The 25,508-nt window shown below is 46.0% G+C and overlaps 1 protein-coding gene across 1 annotated transcript in view; it reads left to right on the forward strand.

Annotated features, from left to right (window-relative positions):
- Nucleotides 1–453: 453 nt before the first annotated feature.
- CNNM2 (cyclin and CBS domain divalent metal cation transport mediator 2) overlaps nt 454–25,508 on the forward strand; it is a 186,734-nt gene continuing 161,679 nt past the window's right edge. The window contains exon 1 of the mRNA XM_030568830.1: nt 454–2,008. Within this exon, the coding sequence (XP_030424690.1) occupies nt 454–2,008 (1,555 nt within the window). The remainder of the gene's footprint in view (nt 2,009–25,508) is intronic.

A 25,508-nucleotide genomic window follows, 5' to 3' on the forward strand; every position in this document is an offset into this window, starting at 1 on the left:
CCAAGTCCACGTCCAGAGCACTGCAAGCACGCGCCAGCTGCACCTGGGCACAGACCCGCGGAAGAGCGCGCGCCTCCGTTGGTTGCTCCCCTGGCAGTCCCCGCCCCCTGAGGCAGAGACTCTCTTCCATTGGCTCGCAGAGTTCCCGTAGCCACGCCCCTCTCCCTTTCGCGTACACACAAGAGTCACGCGCTCGCCGGTTGGAAACTCAGCGGGGAGGGGGTGGGGCAGGCTTCAGCAGGGCCCTGCCCCTGCCGCCTCGGCATTGGCTGGGGGGCGGCTTCTGGGTCGCGTGCCTGCCCTGATTGGCCGCGCGCGCCGCCGGCTCCGTCCCTGGGCTAGGGGTTGAAGCGGCTCCCCCGAGGGCCCGGCAGTCGGCGCCTGTCAGCTCTCGCGGACAGCCGCTGCCGCCCCGCTATGTTTGGCCCCGGCGGTTCTGATCCCTGACTAACAATGGCGCTGGGCTCGGCCGCGCTGCCCGCTCGGAACACGGCGGGGGGCGGCCGGGGGGCGCGGGTCCTGCTGCTGCTGCTCCTCAGCGGCTGCTTGGGCGAGCAGCCCCCGGCCGCCGCCGCCGCCTCCTCGGGCGGGGGCAGCGGGGCGCCGGGCGACGCGGAGGAGACGGTGATCATCGGGCTGCGGCTGGAGGACACGGACGACGTCTCCTTCATGGAGGGGGGCGCGCTGCGGGTCAGCGAGCGGACGCAGGTCAAGCTGCGGGTCTACGGGCAGAACATCAACAACGAGACCTGGTCCCGCATCGCCTTCACCGAGCACGAGCGGCGGCGGGGCGGGCGGCCGCCGGCCGAGCGGGAGGACGGGCCGCCGGAGAGCAGCGCCCCGCAGCGCTGCGGCATCCGCACCTCGGACATCATCATCCGGCCGCACATCGTGCTCAACCGCCGCACCTCGGGCATCATCGAGATCGAGATCAAGCCCCTGCGCAAGACCGAGAAGAGCAAGTCCTACTACCTGTGCACCTCGGTGTCGGGCCCGGCCGCGCTGGGGGCCGCCGGCCCCCCCGGGGTCGGGCAGGTGGGGGCCGACGGCCCTGCCGGCCCCCCGCCCTGGACCGAGACCACCTGGATCTACCACGATGGCGAGGACACGAAGATGATCGTGGGCGAGGAGAAGAAGTTCCTGCTGCCCTTCTGGCTGCAGGTGATCTTCATCTCCCTGCTCCTCTGCCTCTCCGGCATGTTCAGCGGCCTCAACCTGGGCCTCATGGCCCTGGACCCCATGGAGCTGCGCATCGTGCAGAACTGCGGCACCGACAAGGAGAAGAACTACGCCAAGCGCATCGAGCCAGTGCGGCGCCAGGGCAACTACCTGCTGTGCTCCCTGCTGCTGGGCAACGTGCTGGTCAACACCACCCTCACCATCCTGCTGGATGACATCGCCGGCTCCGGGCTGGTGGCCGTCGTGGTCTCCACCATCGGCATCGTCATCTTCGGCGAGATCGTGCCGCAGGCCATCTGCTCCCGTCATGGCTTGGCCGTGGGTGCCAACACCATCTTCCTCACCAAGTTCTTCATGATGATGACCTTCCCAGCCTCCTACCCTGTCAGCAAGCTGCTGGACTGCGTGCTGGGCCAGGAGATCGGCACGGTCTACAACCGTGAGAAGCTGCTGGAGATGCTGCGGGTCACCGACCCTTACAACGATCTGGTCAAGGAGGAGCTTAACATCATCCAAGGGGCACTGGAGCTGCGCACCAAGACAGTGGAGGATGTGATGACCCCACTCCGAGACTGCTTCATGATTGCTGCTGAGGCTGTTCTGGACTTCAACACCATGTCTGAGATCATGGAGAGTGGCTACACTCGCATCCCTGTCTTCGAGGGTGACCGCTCCAACATTGTGGACCTGCTCTTCGTCAAGGACCTGGCCTTTGTGGACCCAGATGACTGCACCCCGCTCAAGACAATCACTCGCTTCTACAACCACCCACTGCACTTTGTCTTCAACGATACCAAGCTTGATGCCATGCTGGAGGAGTTCAAGAAAGGTGAGGCCATGGGGCGTGTGGGGGGCTGGGGCATCTGTAGCTACCCACCCTAGCAAGCTGGGCTGAGAGTAGAGGAGTTTGTGGCAGATGGGCATTTGTCCATCCGCCTTTCCCTAAAGGCTGATGTGTGGATCTGCATTGGGCTTCTTCCGGTAAATCTGTTTCTGCCTCCCCATTTATTTGTCCACATATAGGAGTTCTGCTGATGTGGCTCTGCAACCCCCAAACCCCTGCCCCCCTAAATTTTTTGTGGTCACACACTCCTTCAGTTAGTCTGAGAGTGAGGAAATTGGGTTGCTGCTGTAGATCCCTAATATCTTCTGGGCTTTACACACACGGGTGCTGAGATAAACAAGGCTTTTAAACTTCATTCATAGATTTAGCGGGGGTATTTCGGTGCCATGGTTGTTTGTGTTAGTTCACCCAGCTGATCTGTTTTATGTTTAGGGTCTGTGGGTCATGAATAGCTTCAGGGCTTTTTGCATGTATCTTACAATTATATTTTACTTGCTTGTTAATGCCACATGCCAGGATTAACCCCCCCACACATACACACACCCTCTCCCCCCCAGGTCCTTTGCCCAGTAACCACAAACTGAGCCTTGTGTATACACAATCCTTACTGAACTACACATCCTGGTGTGTGGCATAACATGTGTGTTGGTTGTCTAAATGCTGGATCAAAGCTACACTGCAGTTTTGTAACATTTACCCCAAGAATTTCCAGTCTTGCCTTAGTTGTGGGATGAGCTGTCCCAGCAGAAACATCTGTACTTCTGTTTTGGATTTCTTTTGTCGTAAACAATGGCACAGCATGTTTCAGTTCTGTTCCTCTGTAAAGTAATAGAGTGGCTGCTTACATTATGTAGGGAAATTTTTTCAAAGGGCTGGGAAATGAAGTTCCAAATTAACTGCCTGTTTGTGGAGACCCTTGCTAGGAAACTCTGAGCAGTGTGGATCGCCTGAACTGTCATATATCCTGGGAGCTGTGATCAAAGTACTGCTGAAAAGTTCAGTCACTGGGAGATAACCTTGCTAAAGGAGGAGCTCCTTGGAGCACTATGCCCAGGTAAATAGGGGAATATTTGAGTTAACCTTTTCTCATGGTAACTCCTGCACTTTAGATGAACTCTGTAAATTGCACCTAGGATTTTTCTAGGCAATAAGCTCTGCCATTTAAATTTCTGTTCAGCATCTGATTTGTGTGCTAAGCTTTAAATGATCCCTATGTATTGACTTCTAATTTAACCCAGTTACTGGGATTTAAAGGCGGACTACATAAGCTGCAAATTTTAGATTTCCTTTTGATTAAAAACAAATGGGCTATCTTAGTTGGTAAACATTAGTAAGTGCCTCGTTTGTTTACCTGGCCTAATTGAGCTAGTGATTTGAAGCTTTACAGTCCATTTCCTACCAGTTGTTTTGGAGCTGATCAAGGGGCAAGGGAGACTCAGATTCACCTGTCTCCTGACTCTTTGATTTGTAGATTCTGTAGTGTAAAAGAGCTTTGGGAAATTGAGTTATGTGCTGTCTAGCTTCAAGACTTAATTCTTGGCGTGTTAATATTGATTTCACATTTCTTAGCAATAGTATTCCTTTCTATAAGGTCATTCAGTCTTCTTTAGTTGCTTGACTTAAGGTCAGGGTCACATGGTCTTAAATTTGGTTGAGTAGCGGTGTGCCTATCGAGACGTCAAAATGACTTTGAAACCTCTATTTCTCTTACTGAAGGAGTTAAAATTCTGCTAGATTTCTGCTAGCAGGGGTTTTCTTGTTTGGTTGTTGGGAGAAGCAGATTTGAGAATTTCAGCCCTTTCAGTGTGGGTGACCAGATATTCATGAGGATTATGATAAAATAGGTATCTTTTGCTTCCCTTATGCATGTACTCTGAAGATCTTTCCATGGTAGTCACTGAGGACTTGTATACATGGGGAAATTAACCAGCACAGGTTGTGACCGGGTGTGCGTAGAGCAACCCTCACTGGAAATGCCAAGGTCAGGGCAGGCTGCAAAAGGGAGAGCAGATACTCCCAAGACTGGTGGGTAACACTGAAGTTAAACTCCCCCAACCAGTCACAAACTGTGCTTCTGATCCCCCTGCATTGGTTATCAAGAAGCAAAAATGAAATCACACAGCCCCCTGTATTGCATTCTAGTCCTATGGCTCACAGTCAGCACATAGGTCCAGTACAATGAGAAGTTATTTAAATAACTCTGCTCACCTATACAAAATGTTCTTCTGACCCTGAAGGGTCAGCCACCTACCAGGTCGGTATAGGTTTGGCTCTTACCCAAAATACCACGCTGCCAGCCAATCCTTTAGTGCCTAAATCTATAGGTTTATTATGAAGAAAAAAGAACAAGAAGAGTTGTTAAATGGTAAAGCAATCACATACCTAAAAAGACTTCAAAGTCCATATATCAGGTTCTTAGCAGTATTGGTGAGTTTGCTGGCTTGAAAGTTCCTCAGGAACACATCTGCAGCTTGGATGGGTCATTCAGTCCTTCATGCAGAGATTCAGTTTGTAGCAAAGTTAAGAAGCAGGGCTGAAGACAAGCTTGAGATGATGCAGCTGCCCTTTATAGCCCTTTTGTCATGTCTGGTGCATATGGCATTGAAAGGCCTTAAAGTTCTGTCTATAGGCAAGCCCCTGCATGCCTTTCTGAGTCATAAGGTGTAGTCCTTGGCTCCTTTCAATGGGTTCATTGTACAGCTGATGTCCCTTGATGGGCCATCAAGCAGGCCTAGTGCTGATGCCAATCTGTCTGGGGGTGTTACCCAGAAACACAGCGCATGTTTGGAAATATAGATATACCGTACATATCTGTGACTCATAATACAAAGGTGATACAAATATATAAACAAGATGATCATACTTTGCAAATCACAACATTTTCACAGATACCTTACAGGGCATATCTGGTCAGATTCCTTGCTATTTTGCAATAATAATATCGGCCCCCAGATTCCATACAGCATCACACAGGTATTCCAAAATAAATCCCGCGTGCAAACACTCTACTCTGAGAAGGGCAACAAAATGATTAAGGGTATAGAACAACTTCCATATGAGACGAGATTAAAAAAGATGATTTTTTTGGCTTGGAAAAGAGATGATGGGGGCAGGTGGGATATGATGGAGGTCTATAAGATCATGAATGGTATAGAGAAAGTGAATAAGGAAGCGTTATTTACTCCTTCACATAACACAAGAACCAGTGGTCACCCAATGAAATTAATAGGCAGCAGGTTTAAAACAAACAGAAGAAAGTACTTCACACAACACACAGCCTGTAGAACTTGTTGCCAAGTGGTGGTGGTGTATAACGGGGTTCAAAAAAGAATTGGATAAGTTCATAGAGGATAGAAACGTCAATGGCTATTAGCCAAGATGGTCAGGGATGCAACCCCATGGTCTGGGTATCACTAGCTTCTGATTGCTAGAAGCTGGGAGTGGATGACAGGTGAATGATTACTCCGTGATTGACCTGTTCTGTCCGTTCCCTCTGAAGCATCTGGCATTGGTCACTGTTGGAAGGCAGACACTGGGATAGATGGACCTTTGGTCTGACCCAGTATGGCCGATCTTATGTTCTGAAATAAGTGACTTTTCTGGAATATGGCGGAGTTACTTTGGAATAGCTAAACTATTACAGAGTAGGTATGCCTGTCAATTTCATTGTATAGATAAGCCATGGTGTTAATGCTTTTTCCATTTAAAACTGACCACCCCCCCCGTCCCAAAATGTTTCCTTAAAATACCAGCTCTGTCCTAACCCAGGTTCCTGTTCAAGCATAGATATGATGGAGATGAAGTGCTTCTTTTGTGCCCTTTGAAACTAGCGCAAACATCTGATAACTTGCCTGATAAGTCTGGAAAATTCTTGCAAAAGTCAGAACCTTTTTGAGGCACACTTTCCTAGAAAACTTGCACATTTTCATGGGAGTTTAGTTAGTTTTAAGGAGAACATTTTACTATCCTGCACTTCATTCATTTCCAGCACCGTAGAAAGCTTATAATATCTTAATCGTCTCCTTCCTCCCCCCCCCATATGCTGTCCACAATTTCTTGTCATGGGCATGTAAATGTTACAGTGCTGTCATAGAGTGAGTACTTAAATTGGTAAAGAAATGACCTGTTTTCTCTGAAAACACATTAGTCTGTCAGACAGGGATTGAAGCTCATTTTTTAGATGGATTCCCCCCTCCCCCCCCCCTTTCTAAGCTGAACAAAATAGATTGGAAACTTACAAGGAAAAGCTGGAAAAACTCATCTGCACTGGGGCCTTGTGGAGTATATGCCCCTGATTATTTTGGAAGAGGAATTGATGGCTTTATTCTTCATCTGACCTCTGGGCTGTGCTCCTGTATGGTGTGGTGCTGAGCAAATTATAAATCTATAATGTTTTGAGTGTAATTAAAAAATGAAACGGAGCTGCACCACCACCCACTCTCATTTAATGTCTTGGAGTATGAATAAACATTGCTTACAAAATAGTAAGCAGAAGGATGATTTCAAAAAAAGCTTGTGAAAATGGAACAGTTTGCTCTTGTCCACAAGAGACTGAATAACTGCTGTCGGATCCTTCTGTATGTGACTTGCACACGCTGTTTTAGCTCATCAATCTCTCCCTGTTTGTTTAGAAAGAATACAATACAAATTGAAGCCTCTCCCGTAGACATAGGGGACCTGACTGCTTTTGTCAGTGCACAGGAAGAAAGGCATGCGTATGTATGTAACACTTGTTACTATTAATGGAGAACATAGTTCAGGAATGGGAGGGTAGGGTCCCATAGACTGGAATGACTACTCTGTGTTGGTATTGGCTCTGTTGCTGTAAGGAGGAGCGAGGGAATGTAGCATACAAGGAGCTGAATCAGTGGCCTAGAATCCACGGTGAGAAATGAATTAGGGAAAGAACCTAGTGGATGTCTTGGGAAGAACCTAGTGGACATCTCTCCACTTGCATCCCTTTCGCAGTTGATGGGTTTTTAGTGACACTGTTTCCCTCAGTCCTAGCTGAATGCTATCTGCCATTTGTTCTTGCTGTTTGTTTGCTGGCTGATGTTTGCATGTGTGATCCTAAATCCAAAGTGTTCTATTTGTAGCTCCCTGCATGCCAGAGCTGCAAGAATTGTGTTGTAATACTAATAGTGTAAAACTGGCACACTTAACACGAACCATTGTACAGCAGCTTTCATGTTGCCCTTTACAACTTTGGTATGCAGCAGTTTCTCAATCAGTTTATTTATATCTGCTACAGTAGGAGATCTGGAGAGTTTGAATCTTGTGTTTTGATCTTGTTTTATCTGTTTGCTACTACATTATAATAAAGATCAGAGTGGGGAATGAATATCCTGCTCCATAAATGTCATGGTAATGCAAGGTAACTGTGTGTTGCAGTTCTGAAACAATGCAGCTCTTACGTTTGTTTTTCATATTTACAAATCAGTTCTAGAAAGTGTTTTGAATCCTCATTAAAATCAACGCTAATTAATCTGGACCCTGAGAATTTCCCCTCCCTGGACCGCGTGTCAGATTTAACAGTGATCTAGGAGTTGTGCTTGGTTTCACATACTAGGCATCTTGTCTCTCAGTAGTGCATATGTTTGATACCCAAGTTCCTAGTCTAGGCTCTACCTGGTGCACGGGACTATATATGATATAGGGGTGTGTTCTTAATGTAAGTGCATCAGGACTCTACTTTAGCTGCCTTCTCTATTGGAAGGGTAGAGTAGTGGATGATTAGAGCCATAAGGATACAAAACTATGTATTTTCCTTGTCTTCAGTTCATGCGGCAGTAGATCACATCAGAAATTCACTGTGTTTACGCTCGTTAGGTACCTCTGTGATGTAGCTATAGCTCAAAACTGTGCAGTTATTTTTCCTAATTTTTTAAGTGACAGAGAAATGTGATTCAGAAAGTGAGCTCCAATCAAGCCAAACTGCAATTTATAATTTCTCACATGGACAGGCTTTGACTAGTGGGTGTGAAATGGTCAGTTTTCTACCAGATAACCCACTAGGGTCCATTTCTTCTGTGGAGTTAATTTCTTGATTGATTGTTGTGGTCATAGGCCTAAATAAGAGAAGAATCTGAATAAATCCCCAGTGGAGATTGTGGGTATGGATATGGCTACACTCGAAACTTCAAAGTGCTGCTGTGGGAGTGCTGCCGCAGCAGCGCTTTGAAGTAGTGAGTGTAGCCATACCCATACCCACAATCTCCACTGGGGATTTATTCAGATTCTTCTCTTATTTAGGCCTATGACCACAACAAAGTGCTGCTGCGGGAGTGCTGCCGCAGCAGCGCTTTGAAGTGTGAGTGTAGTCGCAGCGCCAGCGCTGGGAGAGAACTCTCCCAGTGCTGCACGTACTCCACATTCTCATGGGGTTTAGCTTGCAGCGCTGGGAGCCGTGCTCCCAGTGCTGCGGCACTGTTTACACTGACGCTTTACAGCGCTGTATCTTGCAGCGCTCAAGAGGGTGTTTTTTTTTCACACCCCTGAGCGAGAAAGTTGCAGCGCTGTAAAGCACCAGTGTAGCCATGGCCTATAAGAAGCCTGTAATACTCTTTCTTGGAAAACAATGTAAATTAAAGTTGCCTGTTGCAGTGTTAATAAAAGGGTTCCTTGGGCCTTAGAAGAATAACCTGCATAAAGAAGTGGAAATATGGAGGCTCAGTTTGGAGTTTGCGAAATGTTTTATTTGGGGGGAGTGGAATGGGAATTTGCCTCCATGAAATAGGAGGCTTTTAGCACTCTGAGACTGCAGATTTCTCTCCTCTTGCCTCTAGCCCCAGACTGAGATCTATGTGAGGGGCAAATGCCACATGGCACCAAACTGCTGCTTGCCATACAAAAGGATAGAGGTCTAAATTTAGCTGTTATCGCTCAACAAAGAGACCTTGGAGTCATTGTGGATAGTTCTCTGAAAACCTTCACTCAATATGCAGCAGCGTTCAAAAAAGCTAACAGAATTTTAGAAACCATTAGGAAAGGGATAGTAAGACAGAAAATATCATCATGCTACTGTATAAATGCATGTTATGCCCGCACCTTGCATACTGAGTGCAGTGCTGATCACCCTATCTCAAAAAAGATGTATATTAGAATTGGAAAAGGTACAGAGAAGGGCACCAAAAATGATTAAGGGTGTGAAACAGCTTTCGTATGAGGAGAGATTAAAAGGACTGGGACTTTTCATCTTGGAAAAGAGACAACTAAGGGGGGTTATGGTAGAGGTCTATACAATCATGAATGGTGTGGAGAATGTATTATTTACTCTTTTTATATAACACAAGAACCAAGGGTCACCCAATGAAATTAATAGGCAGCAGGTTTAAAACAAACAAAAAGGAAGTAGGTTTCAGAGTGGTAGCCTTGTTAGTCTGTATCAGCACAAAGAACAAGAGTACTTGTGGCATCTTAGAGACTAACAAATGTATTTGAGCATAAGCTTTTGCGGGCTAGGAAGTACTACTTCATGCAACGCCCAGTCATGCAGTGGAACTCCTTGCCAGGGGATGTTGTGAAGTCCAAAAGTATAACTAGGTTCAAAAAAGAATTAAATAATTTCATGGAGGATAGGTCCATCAGAGATGATTAGCCAAGACGGTCAGGGATGCCACCCCATGCTGTGAGTGTCCCTCGCCTCTGACTGTCAGAAGCTGGGAGTGGATGACAGGGGATGGATCACTTGATTGCCCGTTTGTTTTGTTCATCTATTCTGGAGCATTTGGCATTGACCACCGTTGGAAGACATGATAGTGGGCTAGACAGGCTATTGGTCTGACCCCCAGTATGGCCGTTCTTATGTCCCTCTGACAGTATAGCTCTTGCAGTTACTGTGCTGCCAGAGGCTTCAGCTGCTGCTGGACTTGCAGGACTCCTTGGGGCCATGTGCTTGTTCCCACACTGTATAGAGGGAAGATATGGGTTGCTGCAGGCAGAACTTGCTCTTGCATGCTAGCATGGGGAGTAGAAGAACATGTTGGGGAGCACTCACCAGTTTTCCTGTCTTCCAAACGTGTGTATCCCCCACCTTGCTGCGAGACTTCTGCAGGCCCTAGGGAAAGAGGGGAGCATGCTGTTTTGAGTCAGTCCTCCTTTTCATGCCTCCCCATGTCAGAATCACAGGTACAACTTCTGCTCAGAAGTGATATGGGGCATCAGGTCCAGACTAGGAGACTACTAGGGAGAGGTTTAAGCAAATTGGCAGCTTTTAAAAACTTTCCTTGAACAGCTGAGATTTGAATCAGTGACATTCACAGGATTCTCTGAATTTACAAACAATCAGTAACTTGTCGGGTCTGCACTCAGATGGAACAAGCAGTCACCTGTTTGTTCCTGCACTTGTTTATGAAGTCTGCAAACCCTTACATTCCTCCAAGGAAGCAGATGGTAGTGAGTCTGCACTTCAGCTGGGGGATTATCCGGGTTTCTGTCTGGCTCCTCCTTCCCTAACCATCAGTGCTAAGCACAGGTGTAAAAACAAGTCAGCTCTCGTGGCTGAAAGAACTAATTGATTATAGTAAGTAACAGGTTCTCTCCCCTCGCCCAGCGCCCTAAGGAGTCACTCTCACTCACTCCTTTCAAACTCTGCATGTCTTTCTGTCTTCCGTCTTGAGTCTCTACTGTCTAATGTGATGAATAGCTGTTCACTTCCTCACTAAGGAGCGTTGATTTGTTAACGGCAAATGTATGTGAGATGAACATCTTTATAAGAGCCTGTTTGTGAAACATATCGGGGAAACGTGACTAACGCCTCGGGTGAAAATTCAAAGTAGGACATTCTGAATTTATTGACAGGCTAATGTCCCTTCCTTGTTGATGGACCATCATGCCACATACCATTTTTGTCAGTCACTTTCTTTGTCTTGGAACTGACCTTTGTCATGGAGATCAGGAGCATCCAAATAACTGATGTCAGTGGCGAGTCCTTGCAGCATGACCATGGGCAGGTTACTGGTGGCCACGCTTAAAGGGCAAGAGAGAGGCGTTTCCAAAGAGATTTGCTTTGCCTTGAAATGATGAGTGCTACGAACTGGGGCATGGCAATACTTGGTCTCCTTGTACGGTAGCAAAGAATATAACTCACAACTGCAAGATGACTCCACTGTGTAGTTTGACAGTCTATTTTTTTTTCTGTGGACGCTTCTGCATAGAACATCTGTTTAATATTAACGGCAGTTACTTTATTTCAATCCCTTATGTACTGATGGAAGAATAGCCACAGTAGCTGACACAAAGGGGTGGAACATACAATTGAGAATGGAAGGAGAGGGAGACTTGCAGAGTAGACTACTCCACTGTCCCTCTCCAGCCGGTCTTGGTTGACTGCCTGTAAGTCACACCGCAGCCTGAGGCTGTGAGAGGGGTTCTTTCCCATGAATATATCTCATATATACTGTTGATTGCCCAGAGTCTCTGAATAACCGTGCTGATGGATGAGACAGAAGTCTGCTTGGCAATATGATGATCTGGGTCATGTATGTATTAAATAGGACACTTTACATCTTGTCCTTTCATTTCTATGACTTGAATGAAAATCCCCACTCATTTTTTGTTTCATCTTTTTTTCTTCTAGTAAAGATAAAATACATGTCCATTGCCTATTGAGGTCTCACAGGCCTTAGTGCAATAGAATAGAAGATGTAATAAAGATGTGGCACCCAGGAGTGCTATGAAGAGGCTGATCTTAGTTTCCAGGCTCCAACAGACTGATATGGATTACAGAAAAGTTACACCCGTGGAACATGGCAGCGGGTAGTGTCCATGGACTCGAGTGGCTACAACTGAAGCACAGACAAATTCAATGTAGTTACGTCTAAGAATATTCTGTAGTCCAAACCCATAGTCGCTTAATTTGAATCCACTGCACTGTCCTCTTGGAATGTTATAAGGCAGTCATTGAAAATTGGCAGCTCTCACATGCTGAGGAGAGGCTTGCTTGAGCTTTGCAGCCAAATTGCGTAAATATTCTGTCCTCGATGGGCTGGGCAGGTCTGAGCTGCAGTGACCAGAGCTGAGGCTGAGCACTTGAACTGATCAGGGAACCTGTCTCTCCTTTGCTTTTAGTGATCCCTCTGCTGGACTCAAGCAGTGTGGAGGAGTAAGCTACCTAATTTGAATGTGTAGAGGACAAGAGGTGGACCTGGTTAGTAGGCTCGGACAAGGAGCCTGTGAGGTGGGGACTGGAGGCTTGTAGAGCAGGAGGGAAAATGGACTAAGAGTTGGGTGAGTGTGGAGGCTGGGACTGGGACTGGATGGGCAAGGAGACTGGGACTGGGAGCCAGGGTGGGGAGTCTAGGATGGATAGGCAAGGAGGTGGGATGGGGGAAGGAAGACAGCTCTGACGAGGAGTCAAGGTGTCTGGGGAGAGCTGGCACTCTTGGGCAAAGAGTCTAGGAAAAAGGAGCCTTTGGAGGGGGCGGAGAATGGAAGCAGGAGGTGTGGGCAGTAGAACGCAGCTAGAGGTTGTGGTGAGCGAGATACAGATTGGATGAGGATCCGTGATGTGGGAAAATGAGACTGAGGACAAAACTGTGAGAGACAGTGGGTGAGGGGGTGTGAGGAAAGAGACGGCTGGTCTGGGGACAGGTTGGAGGGAATGGGTTGAGATAAGTGTGTGTGGGGGAACAGGCTGAAGTGTCTGAGTACAAGAGCAAATTCGTCTCCGAAGCCTGGAATGGTACCCAAGATTCCTGAGTCTTGCCATTCCTCTGCTGTCAGCACAGAGCTGTGAAACCCATTGATAGTGCCCCCTGCCCCTCTTTTGCTGGTTCATATAGCAGGAGTAAGTGGTCACCCTCTGTCAGTACTCTGTTAGGTCCACTGAAGGACTCTGGCACTTGAGCTGATGGTTCCAACTCTGTTGATGAACCATCTAGTGTCAAAATGGTGCCACATGATGGGATTTGTCTTTTTTCAGTTTGCATTTTTCAAAAACTAGAAAATTACGCACATGCAACCCATGTTAAAAAAAAACTGAGTGGAAAGTCAACACCACAAGTTATAAAATGCAAGAATTAAGGGTTATTGTGCAACCGTAATTTGACTCTGGTGTGCATATGCATAGTGATAATCTTTCACTGTATAATCGCATACTATCTTTACCACAAGATCCCTGGGGAAGAATGATAGAAGAAATAAGAGCTTGAGAAACTCTTATGTTATCAACTCTTATCAACCTCTTTAGTACTGTGTACTAAAACAGGGGCGTGAGGCAAATAATGGCCCCTCTGTCAGCATAACTCTGGAGATCTGTGGTTGGCGGCCCATACCCCGATTGGGGTGACGGGCATGAGTGAGAGTGAGTGAGTGAGTGTCAGCATAGTAGATTAGAGTTCTTCCACTGAATGCTCTCAGAACCATTAGCATTTACCTGCTTACAGTGGAATTCATCAGCAATCCTTCCACTTGGCAATATGGGCCACCATCATAAATGAGGTTGTTTTAACCCTTTCACACCTCGCTGAGCAGTCTCTGGCTTGCATTTAAATCTTTGTTGAAATTTCTTTGAAATATGCGACATGGTGGAGATGACTAGCTGATTTAGCTTGGTACATTGCAGAGATTATATTGCCAGCTGTAAAACCTTTAGCCTATTTAGAAGATTACAGCGTAGTCTATATGTTGTTGAATAGCTGGTGTTGATTTTGCTCTTTTTCCATTTGGGAAGCAGACATTCTGCTAAGTTGTGTGTGGGTTGTTTTTTTTCTTTTCCCCTCCAGTGCCGATGTTAAAGGAATTAAGAACTTGAGAATTTGAAATCCCACCTCATCTAAACAGTCTGCATTGTACATTAATGTTAAGACATCAGTTGGCGTTTAAATTCAGTGGGGTTGCATATCGTGGACTTAGACCAGAGGTTTTCAAACTGTGGGGTCTGCCCCTGAGGGGTGTGCAGGAACATTTGGGGTGGAGGAATGGTGATGCCAGGTGGCTTGGGCCAACTGCGTGCAACGGGGATCGAGGAGGAAGCTCACCTCTACCCCCTGACCCACCTCAGTGGGCCACCCAGCCTGTCTGGGTTGGGGGCTGCAACCATAAGTTGTAACTCAAAAGGAGGCTCAATGCAAAAAGTTTGAAAACTGCTGGCCTAGACTAAAGGATCTGTAAAGTGTTGTGCCGAACATGCATCTGTCTGGGCCCAGCACTGTTTTTGTTTCATTAATATGTGAGCTAGTGAAAAAATGAGAGCTCTGAGATGTACATTTCCAAAGCTGTGTTGCCATTCCTAGCCTGTGTTGACTGATTACAGTTTTAACTTCAAGTCCTTTCAAATTCCACTAATCAAGCTCATAAAAGTAGCTCTTGACATGGGAGCAGTGCAGTGCTCTGAACCGTGACATGTCTAGTGAGCGTGACCTGGCACTCGCAGGGATTTGACAAGGTCCAAAACTGAAGCTAGTTACAAACAGTAGCGTAAATACAAAACGCTAATGAGCTGCAGCTACCAGCACATGGCTAACAGCCCCAAATCGGCTGTCCTGTCCAGCCTAGCTCCTGCCAGGGTCACTTGATCAATTCAGGTGCATTTGTTACTGGAATTTTTGTTTTGGTTGGTTGGGTATTGTATGCATAAATATTAACCCTTTAGTAATCTGCCTGCTACTGGGATCCAGTTTCTCCCTCAGCTCTGCTGGGGTTGAGATGAACTAGAGCTATTAGTGTGGAGCCTACTATCTGCTGAAGAGCAGGACAGAGGGGTCCTCTGTACTGGGCAAAGATCATGGCAGGAGACCTAAAGAGGTGTAAGAAGGAAGGGAACTAGACAAAAATGAGTCATGGACCGGGGCTGTTACTGATGGCACAGGGAAAGGGTAGATCAGGAGGCCCAGGATGTCCAGAAGCGTATGTGTGCTTTGTATATTGATGAAGATCAGACTCATCTGCAGGGTCCTCAGGCTTTAAGCATGAGTGCAGCCAGAGAAATGACTAAATACTCCTTCTAACTCAGGGTTTCCTGAAATGAAATATAACTGCAAAGCCTGTACTGGTCTGGGACAGCAAGCCTGCCAGAGTCTTCGGTCTCTCTCATCCTCCACAAAATAGTGTGCCAAGTTCTTAAGGCAGAAGCTCTTGGCAATGCAAAAAAGCAGTTCTCAGCTTGGCAGTCCAGATGAATTGGCCAGTTTTGGCATTTGAAGGTGTAGGTCACAGTGATATCCTTTGACCCAAGCTCACACAGCAATATTGTACTTAGAACAGAACATACATTGCCAACCTGATATAATGCGGTCGTGGGGAGCCAAAAATCCCTACCGTGTTAGAACGGTGTTTCACCAGCCCTTTAAATTGCCAGCGGAGTCCCACTGCCGCAGCCTCGGGGTAGCAGCAGCGATTTAAAGGGCCCAGGGCTCCATGCAGCAGCCCATGGCCTTTTAAATTGCCAGCGGGCCCTGCTGCCGCAGCCCCGGCATAGCAGTGGCAGGGCTCCAGCGGTGATTTAAAAGGCCCTGGGCTTCCCGCAGCAGCTGGAGCCCTCGACCTTTTAAAGCGCCACTGGAGCTCCGCTGCTGCCGCGCTGTACGCAAACCTGTGTTAAATCAGGTTGTGTTATAGCAGGGTAGCAGTGTAGTTTCCTTCAGTCTCTGCACTAGACACCCACTTATCCCTGTTTTTCTGTAGCTGGCCACCATGTTATCTTTACTTTCTCTAGATCAGGTGGCATCAAGGGACTTAAGGTGTTTGGGTTTTTTAAATTTTTTTCCTTTCAAATTTGTCTCCTCCTTTTGCTTATGCAAGTCTGTTGCAGAACTTCTGAAGGTGCTTTCTCATTTGTTTGTGACCATCTGTCTCTTGAGAACACTAGAGGACCCTTTATTAGCCTGGGAGTTGTTAGAACAGTTGTATTGCTTTTAAGTACCCGGGAACCAGACAGAACTTTCATAGCCAATTCACATTGAACAGAACAACTTCATAGGAAGTGCATGGCCCATTTCCTCACTGATCAGGGAATATTTCACAGAATGACTGTCTTCCAGGTGAATACCAGTATATCTTAAATTACATAATGTGTATATGTAATATATACACTCTCTTTTCTTTCTCTCAAAATCAGTTTTTTTTGGCAGATCAGAAGTTAAAATACTTATTGTCCTGAAGTACTTGTCTTGGCTATTCTTGAATTAAGACTTGTATATTTAAAAGACCTAACATTGGTCTTTCATCCATATTAGTGTTACTGTTTCTCTGTAAAATGGCCAGTAAAAAATAATAGCGAAGCAGTTCATTGCATTTGGCTGTGGCAACATACATTTTTCTTGAAATTAAGATTTCTTTTAAAGGTTGGTCAGAGCCAACCAGATTTGAAAAGACTTTTGATGGAAAATACTTTATGGATGATCTTGCTTGTATATCGCACAAATTTGAGCTGTGACCTCATAAGAAAGCAGATTGTACTTGGCTCGGAGGCTACCCAAAGAACTGCTCGCTGCTTCAGAAAGTGCTGTTTTCTGGATGAGATTTAAACCAGAGGACGTGTCTGCTTGTGGACACTAAATATTTGATGGTGGTACTAATTTGCTGGTGATGTTGATCCCACTGTCTTGTCTCAGTGTCGTTTTGGCTAATCTAATTCTGGTTGCCTCAATTTCCCCTGCAGTTTCAATGGGATACAGTAATTTTATTTTCTAACCCAAACTGTACTACTTAGTGCTAAAACAGGCCCAGTCATCTTCAGAGATGGCTGCATTTAATTGCTGGGCAAAGCAACTTGTTTGAAGATCACTCGAGGACCCTGGATGAAGTATGTTTTCTAAACATGAACATAAGAATGGCCGTAATGGGTCAGGCCAATGGTCCATCTAGCTCAGTATCCTTTCTTCCAATCGTGGCTGGAACCAGATGCTTCAGAGGGAATGAACAGAACAGGGAAATTATCGATTTCCTGGCAGTTGGAGGTTTAGTGACACCCAGAGCATGGAACTGCCTTCTTGACTGTCCTGGCTAATAGCCATTGATGGACCTATCCTCTGTGAACTTAACAAATTCGTCTTCACAACTTCGTTGGGCCATGAGTTCCACAGGTTGACTGAGTGTTGTGTGAAGAAGGACTTCCTTATGTTTGTTTAAAACCTGGTGCCTATTAATTTCACTGGGTGGCCCCTGGTTCATGTGTTATGTGAAGGTGTAAATAACACTTCCTTATTCACTGTCTCTGTACCTTTCATGATTTTATTGTGTCTATTATGTCCCCTTTTAGTTCTCTTTCTGAGCTGAAAGTCCAGTCTTTTCAATCTCTCCTTGTATGGAAGCTACTTTAGAACAGTAATCATTTTTGTTGCTCTTCTCTGCCTGCACCTTTTCCGATTTATGCGTGGGTATTGAGATGGGGTGACTAAAATTGCGTGTAATATTCAAAGTCTGTGGGTACCATGGATTTATATATTGGCATTATTATATTTTCTGTAAAAGCAGCAAAGAATCCTGTGGCACCTTATAGACTAACAGACGTTTTGGAGCATGAGCTTTCGTGGGTGAATACCCACTTCTTCAGATGCATCTGTTAGTCTATAAGGTGCCACAGGATTCTTTGCTGCTTTTACAGATCCAGACTAACACGGCTATCCCTCTGATACTTGATTATATTTTCTGTTGCCTTCAGGGTTCAAAAATCATACTCTGAAGTGTCCCTAGCCTCTGTGTTCTGGAAGCTGAGAATGGGCGACAGGGGATGTATCACTTGATTCTGTTAATTTCCTCTGGGGCACCTGGCATTGGCCACTGTCAGAAGACAGGGTACTGGACTAGGTGGACCATTGGTCTGAACCAGGATGACAGTTCTTATGTACCCTTTCCTAATGGTTCCTAACATTCTGGTTTTTGACTGCTGCTGTACATGAACAGATGTTTTCAGAGAACTATCCATGGTGACCCCAAGATCTTTCTTGAGTGGTAACAGCTAATTTAGACTCCATTTTGTATGTATAGTTCGATTATGTTTTTCCAATGTGCATTGTTTTGCACTTATCAACATTGAAGTTCATCTGCCATTTTTTTGGCCAGTCATCCAGTCTAGTGAGATCCTATTAACTCTTTGCAGTCAGCTTTAGACTTGAATAATTTAGTGTCTGCAAACTTTACCTTCTTGCTGCTCACTCCCTTTTCCAGATAACTTATTAATATGTTGAACAGCACTGGTCCCAGTACAGATCCTTGCACCCTGCTGTTTCCCTCTTTCCACTGTGAAAGCTGATAATTTATTCCTACCCTTTTATTTTCTATCTTTTAACCGGTTACGGATCCATGAGAGAACCTTCCCTCGTATCCCATAACTGCTTAGTGTGCTTAAGAGACTTTGGCGTTGGACCTCATTAAAGGCTTTGTCAGACTCCAATGCCATATTGACTGTATCACCCTTGTCCACGTGCTTGTTGACTCCCCCTAAGAGAATTCTAATAGATTGAGGCATGATTTCCCTTTTTACAAAAGCCCTGTTGACTCTTAGCAAACATATTGTGTTCATTTATGTGTCTGATAATTCTGTTTCTTGTTATAATTTTAATCAATTTGTCTGGCATGAAACAGTTTCATTTTAGATTTCAAGAGTGTCGATACACTGAACATTGTATCTTGCTAAAATGTTGTGGTTTGTTTCCTGCCCACTGTTCTCTACTGGAAAGAGAGTGAATGTAAGATTTCTCTAATTCTTTATGGTGGTATAATGTTTTATGATGATATCAAAGAACAAGCTGCGGATATCGTCTTCTGATCTTTATGGTGATGAGTAAAACTTTATTTTATCTGATCAGTAATCACAGTAACAGAAGGCTGACTCTGCCCCTTCACTAGGCTATGTGCTGCCAGTGAACCCGTTTAAGCGAACCACAAAATATCATTTCTGATTTCCTTCTGCTTCCCAAGAATGTCACAGGAATTCTTCTGCTTGCCCTTTGCACTGCGAAGTTCAAGGTGCGGTCCTTCATGGCTGAAAATGAACCTCTGGTCCCCTCTCCATGTAAGAGACCAGGATGATCAATTGCCAGCTTTATTGCTGGTGAACATGGAGTTGGCAATCTTTAACCATTTACAAAGAAAAAATATTGTCAGGGTGAATCTGTTTTTGATAAAACTGTAAGCGAGCATGAAGAGGGGGTGTGGCCCTGGGTTTCGGGCAGCCTGCCAATGCTGGCCTTGCTATCCAAGTTTTGGACATCTTTGCCTTAAGAGGTGCATGCTGCAGCTCTTGCCAGCTAGGACTCCTGTTGACAGCAAGTAAGGACTGGTACAATGTTACTTTTATAAACAGTAGGGGACTTCTAGTAAATTTATTATTCTACAAGTAGGCCTAATTCACAACTTTACCCTCTCCCGTACCTCTGGTGCTTATGGTAGGATATGATCTTCAAGCAATATTAACTTATTTTTCCTAAGGCTAGGTAAATCATTGTTCCTGTTATATTAGCTTATCTGTCAAAATGTTCTTGTATTTACCTGTAAGTTCAGGCATATGCACAAAGGAGCAGAGTTGTTAAGGCTAACTGGCTCTCATTTGTGGGCTTGATTTCTCTCTAAACCCTCGTGTGGTCTATTGAAATACACTTGACATCCATTCTAATTGCTTTAATATTAGAGCTGTCACAGAATAAAAACTTCTTTAAATATAAGAGGCATGGAAAAACTTACCAAACACATTCTGGCCTTTAGCTAGCATATGAGATTTGGGAGGGGGGGATGTTCCCACTAGTAAGGACTAAGGGCAGTGCTGGAGTGTGAAATCCAGTGCACAGATTCCTCTACAGGTGCTGTATGGAACTGATTAGTCTGAGATACTGTGGATCAGTATATGTGATGCAATTTCTTTCTGCATGATAGTCCTCTATCATTGCATGGACACTGCAGTATACTCGTTTGTCCAAAGCACTCAGGATGGTTAGTGCTAGCATACAGTCTAGAAGAGTCTTTCTTATGGCTTACATTGAAACCACTGATGATAGCTTCCTGGCTGGATCCATGGACTCTGTTCACTAAAGAGTGTAACTTTGCTTTCCCTCTAGTGTAAGCAGTTCCTTAGTTGCACCAAGTGAATTGGATTTTTCAGAAGCAATTGTGTATACAGAAGTGATTGTTAAATAGTAAATATCTCTTATGCAAAATCATGTAGTGGGCTTTTTAGAATTTGACCACATTAGTACAATACTTTTGGTTTCAGATCCTAGTATCTTATTGTGCCAACACTGTAGTAACTGTGTCCACTTGATATGTAAACTCTGCCGTTTGAGACCTATTCTTGAAGTCATAGACTATCACGGTTGGAAGGGACCTCGAGGTCATCTAGTCCAACCCCCTGCTCAGAGCAGGACCAATCCCCAGACAGATTTTTACCCCAGTTCCCTAAATGGCCCCTCAAGGATTGAACTCAGAACCCTGGGTTTAGCAGGCCAGTGCTTCAAACCGTGGAGCTATCCCTCCCTTCTGAACACTAAACAGGAGGCTTATTTGTTAAGTCAGGGTGGGCAAACTTTTTGGCCCCGAGGACCACATCGGGGAATAGAAATAGTATGATGGGCCATGAATGCTCACAAAATTGGGATTGGGGTGCACGAGGGGGTGCAGGCTCTGGAGTGGGGCTAGGGATGAGGAGTTTGGGGTGTAGGAGGATGCTCTGGGCTGGGACCAAGGGGTACAGAGAGCAGGAGGGGGATCGGGGTGCAGGAAGGGGTGCAGGTTCCAGCTAAGGGTGCGGGCTCTGGGGTGGGGCTGGGTATGAGAGGTTTGGGGTGCAGGAGGGGGATCAGGCCTGGGACAAGGGGTTGGGAGGTGGGGAGAGGCTCAGGGGTGCAGGCTCTGAGTGGTGCTTACCTCAAGTGGCTCATGGAAGCAGTGGCATGCCCCTTCTCTGGCTCCTACATGGCGGCGTGGCCAGGCAGCTCTGCAGGCTGCCCCATCCACAGACACTGCTCCTGCAGCTCCCATTGCAGCATGTAGGAGCTGGAGCAGGACCATGCTGCAGCTTCCAGGAGCTGTGTGGTGTGGCCCCCCCAACCCTGCGCACCGGCTGGACTGCTGGAGTGGGGCTGAGCTGTGGGGTGCAGCTCCCAACCCAGCACCCCAGCCGGTGCAGGGCCCAGACCCAGTGCCCTGGCCAGAGCAGGGCGGCGTGGGGCAGCACTGAACCTGGTGTCCTGGTCAGAGTGGGGCCAAGCCTTGCAGGCCAGCTTAAAATGGCTCGTGAACCAGATGCTGCCTGCGGGCCGCAGTTTGCCCATACCTGTGTTACGTGGTAGCAGTGACCTAGGTACTTAACAAACATTTACAAATGCAAGAACCCTGCCCACCCAGAGGAGCATACAACTTAGGAAACATACTTATAAGGTGGGTCAGGGCAAGTGGACCAACAAAAAGCAAAGCCTTTGAATGGTGAAGATAAACATCTGTAAGTTGAATTCCACAACTATTATATTTTGCATGCACATTATAAGCTGTGCTGTAACAGTTTTCGGCTGTTGTTGACAGAAATGTAGTCTCTTGTTCTGTTAGCTGGGTGGAGAATCTCCTTTTGCTTGTGCTTACTTTCAAGAAAAGTAAGATGATAGTGTGTCCCCTTCTCATGCTTGAGGTGAAAGGGAAACTCTCAGGTTCATCCAATGCTGTGGTATTTTACCTGCCTACGACACTTTGTGTGGGTCTTATTCTTCGTGGTAGAAGCTCCTTAATCACAACCAGCCCTGAGTGTTATTTAGGGGCCTTCCTCTTGACCACCTGAAGGCCCAAGGGGTGTGGGATGATTTGTGACCTATCACCAAGGGATCATCCGTTTGAATCTAACTTGTATTGGTATTGACTGAAAGCTGCCATGTGATGGAGTGAAATCAAATTCCAGATCATCACAGTTCATCCCTCTGTTAATAGTCTCAGCAGAGGACTAATGAAAGTTAAATACACTGAATTCACACCCTTAGAGGGGAGTCCCTTCTGAGGTCAGTGTTAGAGTGCTCCAGTCTTTAAGACAACTCCTCTGACGCCTTTAGGGTGACCCAGATGTCCCGATTTTATAGGGACAGTCCCTATTTTTAGGTCTTTTTCTTATAGGCTCCTATTACCCTCCCACCCTTGTCCCTATTTTTCATGGTTGCTGTCTGGTCACCCTCAGCACCTTACACGAGCTTTTAACTTGAACGCATCATACAGGTGATGTGCCTGTATCAGCTTTGACTTGTATGCAGGCTGAGGGAACCCACTGATCTGACTTGAGCAATCACTTCACTCCTGTGTACCTCCATCTCCTCATTGTTACCCCATTTTATCAAAGAGCTTTAGGATCACTGCGTGAAGAGCATCTGTCTGCATGGAAAAATGTCACTAGCATTCAAATGCAGCTTGATGGATTATATTAATGATTGTGCTCAGGGGCGGCTCTAGGCATTTTGCTGCCCCAAGCACAGCAGGCAAGCTGCCTGTGGCGGGTCCACTGCTTCGGCGGACCTCCCGCAGGCATGCCTGCAGGAGGTCCACCAAAGCCGCGGGACCAGCGGACCCTCCACAGGCAGCCTGCCTGCCACCCTCACGGTGCCGGCAGAGCGCCCCCCATCCCCCGCAGCTTTCCGCCCCAAGCACGCCCTTGGAGCCGCCCCTGATTGTGCTTCAGTGATCTTTTGTGTTACTGACAAATATGTGAAATAATCTCTACCTCCCCCTAAAGGTATGGGAGGGAGAAAAAGATGGTGACTCCCCGGACCAAACTTAATGCTTTGCCACTAGGAATCAGCATTTCCTTCTTACTCTGTACAAAATGGCACACCTGTTCTGTGTACGGAATGTATGGTTTATCTGGAAAAAATCTCTCATCTGTAAGGAATAGGATCAGTTAAAGTTCTTTGCTTTTCAGAACAGGTATTTTGAATCGGACAGTGCCTAGTGTACCTTTTGAAACAAGCCTTTCCTTTCAGAAGCCGGGGAGAGCAGCAGCATGCTTATTTGAATGTTCAGGGCACTTGCATTATTGACTCCAGCTCTGAAAGCTGGATTTGAACTTGTTGCTGGGCTGCTGTTTGAACAGGGTCCAATTGCAAGAGGCTTTACTGCATTTCTTCCTCTAAATCATCAACCTCATGTCTTCCAGTAAAGGAAAGAATCTGGAAGTACAGCTTCCAAGAGTAGCAGTGCTGTCAACCCCTGGAACAAACAGGTTCCATCCCAGAAATCTGAAGGGAGGTGGTCAGAGAAGGGGAACTTTTTGTGTGGATTGCAGACCAATCTGGAAACAAGAAAATACTGTGCACTAGAGAGACATTCATGTAATGTACTGAAATGCAAGGGGGCTGACTAACTTTGAAATCATATTTGCCTGAATATTGTTACTGAAGATCAGAATTGAAAAGCTAACAGTATTTTTCCCCGACCCCTCAAGCTTGCATTTGACAGCTATTTGCATTTAGTCCTTTATATTATCGTTGTATGGTCAGGTTCACCTGGTCTGAAAAGGTGCTTGTACGTAGAAATAACTCTGATTTAAGTGAGCTCAATTAATAAAGGACACTTTCTTAAAATTCAGTATCTTCCGCTGTTATAGGCAGTGTTGCTATAGCTGTGTTGGTTCCAGGACATTAGAGACAAGGTAGATAAGGTAATATCTTTTACTGGACCAATTTCTGTTGGTGAGAGAGACAAGTTTTCAAGCTTGTAGTGAGCTCTTCTTCAGGGGCCTATCAGACCCCTTGAGGTGTGGTCTTTGTCCACGGAAGGTCACGGGCTGTGGCGTGCAAGCTGGTTACAGCTGCCGCTGGATGGGAGCCTGGAGATGTCTGTGGCTTGGTATCTCTGCAGGCCTAGGTTCTAGACTTACAGGGTCTTACAGTAAAGTGACACAAATTCTCCCTCATCTAGAGATGGTGGATTATTTTGGAGGGGAGCTTGCCATATTACTGCTCATGAGCTAATCATTCTAATATATAGAGGAATTTGATCTCCGTTCTGATACTCCCCATAGAATTACTCTGAACACCCTTGTAGGCCAAATATGGCACTGCAGATATGAACTATGCCCCATCCAAGGGTCTCCCCAGTTACTCTTCAGACACCTTCCTAATGTATAAAGCAACCACTGTTGTTGCTTTATTCATTAATATTCTCAATAATTTTGTCCACAGTCTTAAGTGAGCATTCAAGGCCTCACTTAACTCCTTGAGCTCTGCACTAGGTTGTTTAGGTACTTAGCTTCTTTTCCTGGGCTCAGCCCTCACTATTGTTTGAACAATGAAATGGTCACTCAGAGAGAGCCTCCTGTCCCAGGGTAATCGGTCTTTCAAAATATTTATCAGCTCTCCCTGAGTGTACCTTCTTTCCAAAGGGTTCACAGTGGTGTCCCAGGTATTCCTTCTGGTCCCATCCCACAGTCTTTTTCACAGTTTGTATCTGCTTTCCTTAGACCAGCTTCCCTTCTTTCCAAAGGGTTCCAAGCAGCTTCCTCCTGCTAGCTTTGCACCTCTTCCAAAAACCTGACCCTTCCCTCAGGCCCCTGCAGGAGCAAACTCCCCTTCTGCAGCATTTCCTCCAACTACTGTGTCTTAAACCATTTCTTATTCTCTAGCTCTAATGTTGTCAAACCAGGGTGCACCTGTCTAGTCATCAAGAGAGCTGGATCCACTTCACTTAAAGGGGCCAGCTGCTCTGTGCCAGAGCGTTTGGCTCTGGGGAAGATCAGGAAGCCACAAACCTAAAAATATTACTTAACCTGGTGCAAAAGACACTGCAAACACTAAAGGTAGGCTAGGACTTGGCATGAGGCTACGTATGCGAGATCATCCTCAGCAAATGAGTGTCTCTTAATTCCTCCCAAAGGAGAAAAGGTGACACGAGGAAGTCAGGAACATACTTTCACTAGGACTTGAGTCAAGCTATTGAAAGAATTGGAGGAGGATAACTTGCAGGTTCATAGTTAAGAACTGCTTGAGTGGATAATAAACTCACTTATCAGATAGAGAGATTGTTGGAAGCAGTTTGGGGTGGGTGCGGGTAGAGGCTAGAGAGCTGGTAACTATTATCCTTTGGATATTATCACTAGCTCCACTACGTTCTTGTTTTAGTCCAGACAGCAGGGTAAACCAGCAGGTGGAGACAGGAAAAAAACATGCTCTTGGAACCAATATTAGCCAAAAGACCCTCTATCTTCTTCAAGGGCGTTCTCCATTTTGAGCAGATGAGACCAGAATCTGGTTCTGGCAGAGACCTTAAAGTGTGTGTGTGAGTGTGAAATAACATGTATATGCATCTCGTTGCTGGAATTTGTCACAAAACAAGGGGAAGGGGTAAGAGCTATTAGTGCAAATGATGGAGCTGTAAAAATTTGAAAAGTTCTGTACAAATCTAGAGCAGGAGGATACTGAGTAGCTGACTGTAAATCGGGATTTGGGTCCAAACTCTGAATAAATAGAACCAAATTATGGTATGCAAGTTCCACTTTCGATACAGGGATTAGTGAGGCTGCATGTCAAAGAATGGATGGTGGTCTGACTGTAGTTCAAAAAGCGTTTGTTTGACATTTACAAAG

Source organism: Gopherus evgoodei, chromosome 7, assembly GCF_007399415.2.
Source record: "Gopherus evgoodei ecotype Sinaloan lineage chromosome 7, rGopEvg1_v1.p, whole genome shotgun sequence".
NCBI lineage: Eukaryota > Metazoa > Chordata > Testudines > Testudinidae > Gopherus > Gopherus evgoodei.